At 44.4% G+C, this 14,541-nt stretch overlaps 1 protein-coding gene across 1 annotated transcript in view; it reads left to right on the top strand.

The window, feature by feature from the left end:
• Positions 1–6,096: 6,096 nt before the first annotated feature.
• The window catches only part of Psmd1 (proteasome 26S subunit, non-ATPase 1), a 105,251-nt gene continuing 96,806 nt past the window's right edge, over positions 6,097–14,541 (top strand). Inside the window, exons 1-2 of the mRNA XM_070015070.1 lie at positions 6,097–6,251; positions 14,216–14,259. Of these exons, the coding sequence (XP_069871171.1) occupies positions 6,236–6,251; positions 14,216–14,259 (60 nt within the window). The 5' untranslated portion in view covers positions 6,097–6,235. The remainder of the gene's footprint in view (positions 6,252–14,215; positions 14,260–14,541) is intronic.

Raw genomic sequence — 14,541 nt, 5'->3', positions numbered from 1 at the left:
TCCCTGCCAGGAGTGGGGGTCTCTCTACAGTCTACCCCCTCCTTTCTGCTCTGGTCTGGTCCACACCAACAACTCCCAACAACAGGCAAGACTGTAAAGGAGGCCAAGGGCCAGGCCTGAATGGGAGGTGAAAGGAGCGGGTTCAAGAGAAACCTAAGAGCCAGATGCGGTGTGGTTTACACCTGTAATTCCAGCAACGCAAGAGGCTAAGAGCTGGGCAGGAAAGTCCATGAGACCCTTCAATTGGCTAATAAAAAAAGCCAGAAGTGGGGGTGTGGCTGAAGTGATAGAGCACCAGCCTTGAGCACAAAAGCTCAGGGACAATGCCTTGAGTTCAAGCTCCAGTAGTGGCACCAAAAAGGAAGGAAGGTGGGAGGGAGGGAAAGGAAAGGAAAGAAGAGAAAGGAAGAAAAAGGAAAGAGGGAAAAAGAGGAAATTTAAGGCAAGGCATTTATGTGGCTTTCCATTTTTCTAGTAGCCTTATCAGAAAAAGTTAAGATTAATTTTAATTTTTTTATTTAGCTTAATTACATTTTTTATTTAGCTCAAAATATTTTATGTTTTGGGGGATTAAACTCAGAGTCCTGTGCTTGCAAGAGTTTTACCACTTGAGCCATAACCCCAGCCCTCTTGCTTTTTTTTTTTTTTTTTGCCAGTCTTTGGGCTTGAGTTCAGGGCACTGTCATGAGCTTTTTTGTTCAAGGCTAGCACTCTACCACTTGAGCCACATCAGCACTTCTGGCTTTTCTGCTTAATGTGGTACTGAGGAATTGAACCTAGGGCTTCATGCATGCTAGGCGAGCGCTCTACTGCTAAGCTGCCTTCCCAGCCCTCTTGCTTTTTAGTTTGCTTTTCAGATAGGATTTCTCACTTTTGCCTACATGGTTTCTGGTGATCTTACCTCTCCCTCTCAGGTAGCTGGAATTACAGGCAATTTGCCACCATACCAGACTCAACATGCCATTTCAATTGCACCTTATTAATAAAGGATTTCACATTCTTTTCTGTGTGCCAAGTCTTTGAATTCAGTGAGACTTTTAGAGCACAGGATATATTTGATTTCTACCAAAAATACTCCATCTGTATTTAGATGTCATTACATTTATAATTGTAAAAAAACAAAACCACATTCTCAAACTGTCCCAGATTTGCTCAGTAACTGAATTATTTCTCCGTTCAACTTTACCTAATGCAAATTTAAGGCTGGTGCTCTACCACTTGACTCGGTAGGTCCGAAGCTCCACTTCCGACTTATTTGTACATTAGTTGGAGGTAAAAGTCTCAAGGGCTTTTCCTGCCCAGGCTGGCTTTGAACCAGATTCTCCTGGATAGCTAGGATTGCAGATGTGAGCCACTGGCACCGGCTTTAACTTGGAATTAATTTCAGTGACATAGCATCGCAGTTCAGGTCCTCGCTGGCAGGAGCACATTTGGGGGCGGGGGTAGAGACGCGACTCGGGGTTCGCTGGTTCCCTTTCTGGGAGCTGGGCCGCTGCGGCCCATCGGGTGCCCAGGGCACTGACTTCCCTCCCGGGAGGGAAGCCCCGGCTTCGCGGACCCCCTCCTGCCTCTGTTTACGCAGATCAGTTTCAGGCCAAGAGGCACCCCCCCCCCATCTCCCACCCCACCGTGAGCGGATCACGTGACCGGCTGCCAATCACATTTCTGCTCGCTGGCACACACGCGGTGGCTCTAACGACGCCGTTTCCTAGGCAACGCGGGGCGGGGCCGCGCCGGTGGGGCTCGGCTGACCCCAGGGTCACCGCGCGCGGAGCTCCACGGTCCGCCTCCGCCCACTACCACGCGGGTCCGCGGGCTGTCACCACGGAGCCCGTCCGAGGCCCCGGGCGGGCACAGTGCGGGCTGGGCCGGGCGGTGATGCCCCCGGCCTGGGGGTGAGGGGGCCGCCGGGGGTGGCCGGCTGCTCCCCGCTTTCAGGCCTGCAGCCCTGTCCACCGCGGGGGGGCCCTTCTGAACTTGGATGGGGATCATTTCTTACCAGCAGAGCCCAAGCTGTCAGAATTCCTCCCGCGATCTCAGCCTTAGCTCAAAAATAGAGCTCCGGGCGGGCCGTGGCTCGCGCCTGTCATCCTCGCTACTCAGGAGGCTGAGATCTGAGGACTGAAATTCAAAGCCAGCCTGCTGGACAGGAAAGTCAATGAGACCCTAACCTCCAGTTAACCACCCAAAGCTGGAAGTGGAGCTGTGACTCAAGTGGTAGAGCCATTAGCATTGAGCAAAAAAGCTAAGGGACAGCACCCAGACCTCGAGATCACACCTCAAGACTGGGAAAGACAAAGCAAGGAGTTTAATAGAGAGAACGGTGCACCGTTGAGGGGAATGGCGGGCTCCAGCTGGATGGTTTAAGAGTCACAGTAAAAGAGAACCGTTTATGGCTCTCCATGTAGGAAATGGGAGGTAAAGACCCCTTTATTTGGTTTGGATAGTGCATCTGGTTGGCTGTGAGGAATGGTCAGGAAAGTTGGGAGACGGCAAGCAGGAAGTCATGGCTATTGGAATCTGTTGCTTCCAGAAAAGAAAAGAGAATGATGGACGATAGGTAATGGGGTGAGGATGGAGACAGCTGGCAGGACAGATGTTAAGGGGACAAGATCTGGTGGCTGAGAGGAAATTAAACAGTTGGGGTGCTCCCAAGTTCCTCCATCAGTAGCTGAGAAACACAGAAGGCAGAGATGAGAGAAATGGGCCCCAGGTGGACAGAGGGTTTTAAGGAGCAGAAGCATTTATACATGCTAGCATTTTGGATTAGTTGGCAACATTTAAAATCCTAGGACTGGGGCTATAGCTGAGTGGTAGAGTACACACTCTGGATTCCATCTCTAACCTGCAAAAATGAATGAATGAATGATACTCCCAAAATGTCCCATGGGATGATCATTTCTGGCTTTTCTTGGAAAAACTCTGAGTTAACTCACAGTCATGCAAGATAACACTGTAGGAGCTGAATAGCAGCTGCTTCACAAGGCGGGTGTGGGGGGGGCGCTGCGATCCCTCTCTCTTTCCCTCCCTTCTTTCCTTCCTTCTCTTCTTCCCTGCTTCCCTTCCACTCCCATCTCACTCTTGGTACTGGGAAACAAACTTAGGACCTCATGCATGATTGGCAACTGCTTTGCTGTGAACTACTATTTCACTTCTCTTTCTTCCCTCTCCCTGCCTTGTTTCAATACTGGGGTTTGAACTCAGGGTCATGAGATGTTATACAGTATAACAGATGTTATACTAATTTTGTTGTTGTAAAAAGAAAAAAAACACTCTTGTTTCCCTTTCCTGGAGTTCATTTTGGTATATACTATTTTATATCATCAGAGGCAGAGAGGCCTTGTGCCTTTGTGTCCCTCTCCTAAGAGTATCCTCCTTTTTCTTTTTTACTGTTTTGTCTTTATTTTGGTTGGTTGTGGGGCTTGAACTCAGGGCCTGAGCCTGCCTCTGAGCTCTTTTGCTCAAGGTTAGTGCTCTACTATGAGCCATAGCTCCACTTCTGTTTTTTTGGGTGGTTAATTGGAGATAGGACTTTTCTGCCTGGGCAGCTTCAAATTGCAATCCTCAGATCTCAGCCTCCTGAATAGTTACAATTACAAGCGTGAGCCACCGGTGCCCAGCTTCCACTGGGTATTTTTGAGATAGGGTTTTACTTCTTGCCTGGGTCTACACCGGGATAGTGATCTTCCTATTACCTGTCACTGGATGACAGGTATACACTGCCACACCCAGTTTCTTCCTTTGAGATGGAATTTTATTTTTTTATTTTTATTTTGTCGGTTGTGGGGCTTGAATTCTGGGCCTGGGCGCTGTCCCTCAGCTCTTCAGCTCAAGGTAAGCACTCTACCACTTGAGCCACAGCGCCACCTCCTGTTTTCTGAGTGGTTTATTGGAGATAGGAGTCTCACATACTTTCTTGCCCAGGCTGGCTTTGAACCGTGATCCTCAGATCTCAGCCTCCAGAGTAGCTAGGATTACAGGCGTGAGCCACTAGCGTCTGGCGGAGATGGAGTTTTATGGACTTTTCTGCATCTCTGCCTAAATTAGTTTCAAACCTTGATCCTCAGATCTCAGCCTCCAGAGTAGCTAGGATTATAGGGGTAAGTTATTGACTTCAGACTTGCTCCTAATTTTTGACACGTTAATGTCCAGTATGAGTTACTCTAAAAGTAAATAAACAATCTTCATTGTTTAACTTTACAACAGAATGACTAGTGATAGATTTGTTATAAAAACAATGCTTCTCTGAGGTTTATTTTGAAGGCAGAGTTTGCTATTAATAAATTAGAAAATCACTTTTTTTTGAGACTGTCTTACTATGTAACTCACACTGACCTTAAGTTCATGATCCTTCTGCCTCAGCCTAGAAAGTCACCTTTCTTTCTCTTTCTTTTTTTTTTTTTTTTTGGGTCCGGTCGTGGGGCCTGAACTCTGGGCCTGGGCGCTGTCCCTCAGCTCTTCAGCTCAAGGCTAGCGCTCTACCACTTGAGCCACAGTGCCATTTCCGGCTTTTTTCTTTTTGCTTATGTGGTGCTGAGAAATCAAACCCAGGGCCTCATGCATGCAAGGCAAGCGCTCTACCACTGAGCCAACTTCCCAGCCTCTCTCTTTCATTTTTTTAAACTATAAAATATATCAATATTTCATCCTGATTGCACATCGAAATAACACGTTAGGAATAATGACTTAAAATACAGCACTAAAATCACGTTTTTGTTTTTGTTTTTTTTACTTATTTAAATGCATACAGGAAGTTGGAACTTCAGGTAAGTGTGGGAGGCTGGCATGATCAAGGGAAGGGGGATAGATCAATGGAGGAAGGGTGGGAGAATGTAATCATGCTGTTCAATGTACCTAAGGGAAAATGGAACTAGGAAATTGAGAAGATGGGTGGGGTCTGGAAAGAAGGGGGAGAATGATAAAAGGGTAGCCTTGATCAAGATGTATTGGGGGGTGGTGAAGATGGGAAGGGATGGAAAGGGGAAACAAAGGAGGAGGCAACAATGCTTGATAAGAAATGTACTCAGCAGGGCACTGGTGGCTCACGCCTATAATCCTAGCTACTCAGGAGGCTGAGATCTGAGGATCACGGTTCAAAACCAGCCTGTGCAAGAAAGACCGTGAGACTCTTGACTCCAATAAACCACCAGAAAACGGGAAGTGGCGCTGTAGTGGTAGAGAGCTAGCCTTGAGCTGAAGAGCTGTGGGACAGCGCCCAAGCCCAGAGTTCAAGCCACATGACTGACGAAAGAAAGAAAGAAAGAAAGAAAGAAAGAAAGAAAGAAAGAAAGAAAGAAAGAAAGAAAGAAAGAAAGAAAGAAAGAAAGAAAGAAAGAAAGAAAGAAAGAAAGACACTCATTACCTTGCCCATGTAATTGTAACCCCTCTCTCTGTATGGCATTTTCACAATAAAAAAAATGTACTCATGAACAAACTGAATTGAAATCCCTTTGTACAACTAATTAAAGATAATTGTAAAAAGAAATTTTAAGCTTACAAATTAGCTTACATGACATTTAGTTACCACTATAAATCCAAAATAGTCTGAGTCGCTTACCATCCTTTCCTTCTAGCTTAGAAGAACCGAGCCTCCTGGTCTCTAACAGTCACTCACTGACTCCAACCATCACCATAGGTTCCCATTACAACCGTTAACGTTGAGACCAATGGCAGAAAGTCACTTTTTTTTTTTTTAAGAAACCAGGTCACAACTTCAAATTCCCAGTCTTGCCTGGGGGGGGGGGGGGGGGGGGGGGGGGATGCTGCTGCAGTGAGACAGCCTAGACAGCAGGTGGCACTGCGGAAGATGCTCGCACCTTCCCTTCCACCCTTTCTCTTCGCAATGGCGGGTGAATGTGCGGGTCCTTTCTTTGCAGGGGTTACCATTGCAAAGCCTGATGCAGGTGCAGGATAATATTCCCACTCCTCAGAAACCCTGACCTCGAGGAATGTTATGGGAACAAAGGCATCATTTATGTATCCTTTGTGCAGGAGGCAGAGGTGCAAAAAACATCTAAGGTGGCAAGAATTCGCGCGCGGCGGCAGGCAGTGCGGCGGGCAGCCCCTGGGCGGGCGGGGTCCTAGACAAGAAGCGAGCCGGCGGCCTGAGCGGGCGGCTGACTGAGCCGCGCACCGGGAGAGTCGGGAGGCGCGGGGCGGCGAGCGGGCCCGAGCTGACAGATACCGGCGCGGCCAGGACAGCGAGCGAGCGGACGGGCGAGTGCAGGACGCAGCCATGATCACCTCAGCCGGTGAGTGGGTCTGGGAGTCGGCGTCCAGAGGGAGGAGCCGCGCCCGAGCCGGCTTTTAGCTGAGTCAGGGCCGGTGACTGGGCACCTCCGGGCGGAGCGCCGGCCGCGCGGCCCCTCGCCGCCCAGGCCCACCCGGGCTCGGGGGCTGGGAGGCCGATCGGGCTCCTTCGGCCGGACCCACCGGGGTCCACCACCTCGGCGGTCTCTCTTGCCACACCCCCGGGCGGGGACCACCGGGGCTGCCTGGGGCCAGTCCTGGACACCCCAGGAGGAGTTTTCCTTCCTCCTGACCTTCTGGCCTTGGTCGTCGTAGGGCTATTTCACTCCAGTCCCTCCCCACGGGCGTCTGGGGTGGTTGTCTGGCGAGGCTGCTGCATAGATGCTTCTGGATCTAGCCATCATGCATTGGTTCTCCTTAGAGTGAGATCCGAAATGAGGTTTGAGATCGGCCAGTGCCATGGTATTCAGTGAAGCACCCCCGAGAACTTAGTTCGCAGTAGACAGCACCCTGAAGACAGCATTACAGCTGAGCGAGCCAGCTTAACAACTTTTCTTCAGGCTGGTGCTCAGTCCGTATTCTACATCCAAGAAAGAACTCAATAGGTCTGCGGAGTAAGTTTCGAACACTTACAGTAGTTTTAGTTAAGGTGGTGGCAATTGAAATAGAATAGCTATAGGGATCAGCTTATGGAGATTCTTTTTAAACTCCTAACTACAGACTGATTTTTCTAATAGCTGTCCACAGACTTAGTGGTTTTTTGTTGTCGTTGTTGTTTTTGTTTTGTTTTGTTTTCTTCTTGGCTGCTTCTTCTGTTTCCTTTCTTGTCTCTTTACTGTGTACTTGTCCATAGCTATCTTGCAAACAAACGTGATCAGAAGACAGTAAGCTGGGTGGTAAGGAGCTCAACGTTTTTTGAGGATTAATCAAGGAAGCTGGGAGATACTAGATGATATGGTAGTGTTTTGTTTCTTTGTTTAGTGCTGGTACTGGGGCTTGAACTCAGGGCCTGGGCGCTGTCCCTTAGCTGTTGCACTCAATGCACTGGCATTCTGCCATTTGAACCACAGCTCCACTGCAAGCTTTTTGCTGGTTAATTGGAGCCTCATAGAATTTCCTGCCCTGGCTGTCTTTACATAAAGATCCTCAGTTCTCAGCCACATGAATAGCTAGGATTACAGGTGAGTTTACGGTGGTTTTTTTTTTTTTTTGGGTCCGGTCGTGGGGCCTGAACTCTGGGCCTGGGCACTGTCCCTCAGCTCTTCAGCTCAAGGCTAGTGCTCTACCACTTGAGCCACAGCGCCACTTCCGGCTTTTTTCTTTTTGCTTATGTGGTGCTGAGGAATCGAACCCAGGGCCTTGAGCATGCAAGGCAAGCGCTCTACCACTGAGCCACCTTCCCAGCCCGAGTTTACGGTATTTTCAAACACTTTAGTAGCTGCTAACTCTTCCTGGAATTAATCTTTTGTCTCCATAGGATACAAATGATTGAGAATGTTAGTTTAGTAAGAGGAAGAACTTTTCCAGTGGACAAATTCTTAATATAAACATTAAATTTCTTGCCACCTGTAAATATAGGCCTCATTCCATTTCAGATCCTCCATTGCCACTGGCTCTCAGTATATATTAACGCTGTCTTCTGGGTGTAGCTTTCACTGAACACAAACGTTCTCTGGATGCCTAACTGAATACCCTTAGAATGGACCCAGAAATAACTTACTCATTTCTGTCTTGGCCCGAACCACCTTCATCTCTTCCCAGAGTTGTGATAATAGCCGTAAGACTTTGATCTTCTGCAGTACCTCTGTTGACCTTGTTCATGTTTTCAGAGTTTTTATTTTAAGGCCCCTTTTTTTGAAGATCATAGCAGCTTTTATTTATTTTTTGAAAAATTTTATTGTAAAGGTGATGTACAGAGTGTTTAGTTACATAAGTAAGGTAATGAATGCATTTCTTTTTGAACAGTGTTACCCCCTTCCTCATTTTCTCCTGTTTTCCCCCACACTCACCTCCCCCACAAAGTTGTAAAGTTCATTTCCAGCATAGTGTCTAGTGAGTATCACTGTTGCATTGGTTCACTCTCTGTCCACCCATTTCTTTGATTCTCTTTCCCTTTCTTTCCCAAATCAGATAAACTTATATGCAAGACAGTGGGTACAGAAATAAAAAGTGGTGTCAACAGAGAATAAACCAAAAGTGGGGAGGGGGGAGAAATAACTGAAAGCAGTACACTAAAATCCCTCTTGTTTCCATTTCTTGGAGTTCATTTCAATAAGCATCATATTTTTTCTTTTTTTTTTCTTTTTTTTGTTCATGGGGCTTGAAGTCATCTTGGGTGCTGTCCCACATCTCTTCAGCTCAAGGCAAGCGCTCTACCTATTAAGCCACAGCGCCATTTCCGGTTTTCTAGTGGTTTATTGGAGATAAGAGTCTCACAGACTTTCCTGCCCAGGCTGGCTTTGAACCGTGATCCTCAGATCTCAGCCTCCTGAGTAGCTAGGATTACAGGTGTGAGCCACTGGCACCCGGCAATAAGCATCATTTTATATGGTCATATGCACAAAGGTATTGAGCCATTGTGATCTTTGCCTAAAATTCTCCAGTGCTGCCTCTCATCCACACTATATCCCAAGCACACTGACCTTTTTTAAAAAAATTTGTTTCTTTTTTAAAGTCCTTGCCCATTTAATTCCATTTCTCAACTTTTCTCAAGTTGTCTCAGCTTCCCAATCTTTAGTCTTAGCTGAAGTGTTAGCCTTATCTAACTTCTTTTTAAATGCTCACTTCTCCCTTGCTGCACCTCTCCATCACAATTCTCTAGTTACATTGTTTGTCTACTTCCCTGATCACTGCCTATCTCTCTGTAGTTCAACTTTGGGCACAATGGTTTTCTCTGCTCTTAGAAAACTGCTGAGAATATGGCAGCAGTTCAGAAATATATGTTAAATGAAGAAATCAGCCAACCAAGCAAATCGATCAATAAGACCCTACAGTTTTTGAAGTAGAGGCCAAAAGATTGTTTGACCTTATTCTGATATCATATTGTTAACTATCATTTGTTAAGTTTGTTAGACTACATGTTAGCTTCTCCACACCTTTTGTTAGTTTCTTGTCCTATAGCTTAGGATCTGTCCCAGGTGCTAAGCAGTCCAGTGTGGTGCTGGTGTGCCTGTATTCACTAGGCACTGATACTCACTAAAGCCAGTGGTAAGAAGTAAGGGATTGTTGGTTTTTTGTTTTGTTTTTGGTGCCAGTCCTAGAGCTTGAACTCAGGGCCTGGTTGCTGTCCCTGAGCTTTTTCACTCAAGAGTAGTTAGTGCTCTGTCAGCTGAACCACACCTCCACTTTAGTTTTTTGTTTTTTAAAATAGTTAATTGGAGATAAGAGTATCTTGGACTTGCCTGCCTGGGTTAGCTTTGAACTATGATCCCCAGATTTCAGCCTCCTGAGTAGCTAGATTTGAGGATGAAGGGAGGGAGTGAAGAGATGGGTGCTTTCTTACTGGAGAGATGTAAAATTGCAAGGATTTGATTTAACTTAAATAGCACAGGACATAGAGGAAAGCTAAAGCTAATTAAAACAGTAGTCTCCTACACTTTTGCCTTCCTGATCTTCAGAGGCAATTCTTTCATTAAACTATGTGTGTGCACGCACACACATGCATGCATACATGTGTGCATCTGTGCCTGGTCCAAGGGCTTGAACTCAGGACTTAGGAGCTGTTCCTGAGCTTTATGCTCAGGCACTCTACTACCACTGGAGCCACAGCTCACACTTCCTTTTTCATGGTTAATAGGAGATCAGAGTCTCATGGACTTTGCTACCCTGGCTGGCTTTGCATCACTGTCCTCACATCTCCATTTAAGTAGCTAGAATTGTATGTGTATTCCACCAGTGCCTGTCTTAAACTTTTGAACAGGAGCAGGATCTTCTGGAACATACCTCTGTACTAATAATATCCAGATATTGCTGTAAGTTAACTCAGCAATTAGACAGTATCTATAGATTACCTATTATGATCTAGTTTTCCATATCCTTAGGCCTTTCCTATTCTACCCATTCAAAGGAGAGTTCTATTTTGTCTTTGAAGAAGGAAATATTAATGTATGGAGTGTGCAATATTTGATGTAGTTGTGTTCCACTGGAACAAGCTGACCTTCTAGCCAAAACAACTGTGTAACAAATTAGTCCCAAGTGAAAATAAATAAAAGTCCAGCTTCTCTTGGAAAAAGCTGTTCAAATACAGCATTCTGGTCTATGGTGTATATAGATTCTGGCCCATCATCTATTCCATATTACTAATTTGCCCCTTTCTTTTGACGGAAAAATGTGTATATAGATATCTATCTATCTATAAATGATAACGGAAATGTTTTTCATTTTTGTGTTGGTCATGGGGTTTGAACTCAGGGCCTGGGCACTGTCCTGAGCTTTTGTTCTCAAGGCTAGCTCTTGAGCCACAACTCTATTTCCAATGGAAATAATTTTAATAGTTAATTGGAACATCTAATGGCTACTACAATGATGCATTTCTAATTTATCTCTTCTCTATGCTATCTGTTTAACACTATAAACCTAGATTTGTCCTACAAACCTAGAGTACTAGGTCCTTTATTTTATTTTATTTTTTTATTTTATTTTATTTTATTTTTTGATCTGGTCATGGGGCCTGAACTCTGGGCCTGGGCACTGTCCCTCAGCTCTTCAGCTCAAGGCTAGCATTCTACCACTTGAGCCACAGCGCCACTTCCGGCTTTAGGTCCTTTATTTTAAAAACATTTTTATTTTATGTTTTCAGACTAGTAATGTGCCCTAGTTTTGCTTGCTTAAATTTGTGCTTTTTCCATTTTCTTATGGTTCCCTAAAGATTGCTAAGCTATTTATTTGACAAACCTTTACATAGAAATGGCTACATCTCCTAATCAAATTGCCTCATCAATCAAATCACAGTTTCAACTAATTGTTCCAGGGCTATTTTGAAAACTATATGGAGGGGGGGAGGCTGGGAAGGTGGCTCAGTGATAGAGTGCTTGCCTTGCATGCATGAGGCCCTGGGTTTGATTCCTCAGCATCACATAAGCAGAAAAATGCTGGAAGTGGTGTTATGGCTCAAGTGGTAGAGTGCTAGCCTTGAGCTAAAGAGCTGAGGGACAGTCCAGGTCCAGAGTTCAGGCCCCATGACTGACAAAAAAAACCCCAAAAAACAAAGACATATGGGAAATATTTGGAAGAATTTAGTTTCCTTTATAGTGCAACAAAATTTCCCATTCTTTTTCTTATAAAATTTTTGGCACGACTGTTTTTAAAGAGCATTCTTTCAAAGAGGCCAGTTATTTCTTTTATTCTCCTGTTACTGAAGCGTTTAAGATAAGGCATATGGGAAACATTGCTTAGGTAACAGAATTCAGAATGAGCAGACTTGCTCCTCATTTAGTAAACTCTTCCCTGTTGCTGTGATAGGCAGGAGGTGCCTTAATATGAGCACCTTGAAATAATTGAGATAGTTTACTCTGTTGGGTTAATGGTTAAATATAACTTTTTTTCCTAAGCAATTTTATAATTGTTTATTTTGTGTGAAAAAATTTTATTCTAAAATTGTATGTGAAAGTTTCCCAATTTGGTCAGTAAAGTAGGCTGGTGGTTCTTATCTGTAGTAAGCACAAGAATCACAGGGAAGCTTGACTTCTGAGACCCAGTCCCCTGTTTCCAATTCTCAAGTTATGGAGTGAGGTTAAGAATTTGTATTTCTCTGGGCACCAGTGGCTCATGCTTGTAATCCTAGCTACTCAGGAGGTTGGGATCTGAGTATTCACAATTTGAAGTCAACATGGGCAGAAAAGTCCATAGGACTATCTCCAGTTGACCAGCAAGTGGTAGAGTACCAGCCATGAGAGGAAAAAGCTGAGTACCCTCACTGAATTTGTATTTCTAATAGTTTTCCAGATAATGTAACTTCTGTAAGGCAAATGGTGTGATATAAATGAGGTTGTTGACAGTGTGTGTGTGTGTGTGTGTGTGTGTGTGTGTGTGTGTGTGTGTGTGTGTGTGTGTGTGTGTGTGTGTGTGTGTGTGTGTGTGTAGATGTATGAGCACATACACAATATTTCATGAGAGGTTGGCAACAGTTAATTTTCAGCTTCAAAATAGTTTTAAAAGAAGTGAAATTCTCTGTACATCACCTTTATAATAGCAATAAAAATAAAAGAAAAATGAAATTATAGTTCCCCTAGTGAAGTCACCCCTAAGCTATATTTTTTTCTCTTTCTCTAAGACAAGGTTTTATAACCTGGACTGACCTCAAATTTAGAATCTTCCTATCTTAGCTTCCCAAATGCTGGGAATGCCCAGCATTTAACTGTTATATCTATCTGTCTGTCTGTCTGTCTGCCTATCTATCTATTAGTATTTTTTTTTTTTTTTGCCTTTACCAGTGTTTGAATTCAAGGCCTCATGCTTGCTTGCTTGGCTTGCTTGCTTGCTTGTTTGGTACTCATCACTTGAGCCATATTTCCAGCATAGCTTTTTGCTGGTTATTTTGGAGATGGAGTCTCAGACTTTTCTACCAGCTGAATTCCTTAAGACTTCATCCTCTTGAGTAGCTAAGATTACATATAAGAATGGCATGTTTTGACCAATTTTAATTTATTTTCTCAAAAGACTTATTGAGTGTTTTCACATGAGAGACAATTAGGAACAAAGCTACTCTACAACAAGAACAAGCAATTCATCTCCTACACATAATACTTTATAAGAAATGGGAGAATGGGGAGATGAAATAGGAAGGGAAGAGCTGGTACTGGGCTCATCTTGAAAGACCCTAAATGCTAGGATGTTTCTAAGTGGGACAAACAAGTGTTTGGTGTGAATTGAACTTCTTATGTCAGTACAGTCACAACACACTACTTCTTGTTTTGGTTGGTTTTCTCGCCTCGTAGGTAACTGTATAATAAGTATAATAAATATAAATATTGCACATGTAAAGGTTCCCAGCTGAAGAGTATGGACAATCTTCCATCTCCTTCCATCTTCCTAGTGGCTAGTTGAGTACAGTTTGCTATCATCCATTTCTTCCTCACAAGTCTCCCATTCAGTATTTGTCTACATTGCGATTCAGTCCATGAAGATTCTGTTCCTCTCTTTTCCTTCCTTGTAGAGTCCTGTATGATGCCATACATAAAATTCAGAAATATACAACTAGGGACAGAAAGGGAGAGCAGTTGTTCCTGTAAAATGCTATGTTTTTTTCATAAAGTAATCAGTCTTCTGTCATTCTGTGGCTGTCACCATCCCTGCCTCTATCAATGCTTCTCCTCCCCCCCCCCCCCCCCCCAGTCCTGGGGCTTCAACTTGGCCTGAGTGCACTGTCCCTGAGCTTCTTTTGCTCAAGGCTGGTGCTCTACCACTTGAGCCACAGCGCCATTTCTGATGCTGAGGAAGTGGTACTGAGGAATCAAACCCAGCGAGCTCCGTGCATGCCAGCCAACTGCTCTACCACTAAGCCACCTTCCCAGCCCATCTATCAGTGCTTTTGATAGACTCTCCAAGTTTCTGATTCTAGTTGGTTGTAAGACTTTAAGCAGCATTCTTCACCTGAGTATCGTGTCCCTCTGGCAAAGTTGTTAGGCTTACTAATCTGTGACAGCGCCCATAAAGTAGTGTATGTGCAGCCAGAGCTCTGAACACTCACATGCATATCCACACCCATGGTTTTGGGGGCACACTCCATTGATTGAAATGTATAGGACATTTTTCTTTTTTCCTAAGCTGTATTTTGTCTTGATTGGTAGATTAAATGCTTGTTGCTTGGCAGATATTTATGGACCCTTAAGTCTGTAAGGTCCCTCTACCTCCAGTGTTTCCAGTGTCTACAAAAGTGCTGCACTTGTATGAGAATAAAGGCCCCCAAATGTTCATTTCTGCCTGTGGGCACATGTCTTACAATCATGATATATCTTTTGTCTTATAGCTGGAATCATTTCTCTTCTGGATGAAGAAGAACCACAGCTTAAGGTATGTGTTGAAGACAAAGTCACTAGACTTAGGAATTCTGTGAATCTGTGAAGCTTTAAAATGGTAAAATCTACATTTCTGTCATTTAAAGTAGCCATCCTACATCTGGAGACAGTTAGCTAGAGAAGGTAGTATTTTTAGTGATAACAGTTGGTTTTCCTTGAATTTAGCTTTATTGATGCAGACAAACCTTAAGATGGCTTGGGACTAACTCTCCAGTTTTGTTTTTTTTTATTTGTTTGTTTGTTTTTTTTCAGTACTGGGAATTAAACCCAGAACTTC

The sequence above is a fragment of the Dipodomys merriami genome, unplaced genomic scaffold (genome assembly GCF_024711535.1).
Source record: "Dipodomys merriami isolate MVZ:Mamm:240054 unplaced genomic scaffold, mDipMer1.0.p SCAF_1, whole genome shotgun sequence".
Lineage (NCBI taxonomy): Eukaryota > Metazoa > Chordata > Mammalia > Rodentia > Heteromyidae > Dipodomys > Dipodomys merriami.
This window is presented reverse-complemented; position numbering and strand designations above follow the sequence as displayed.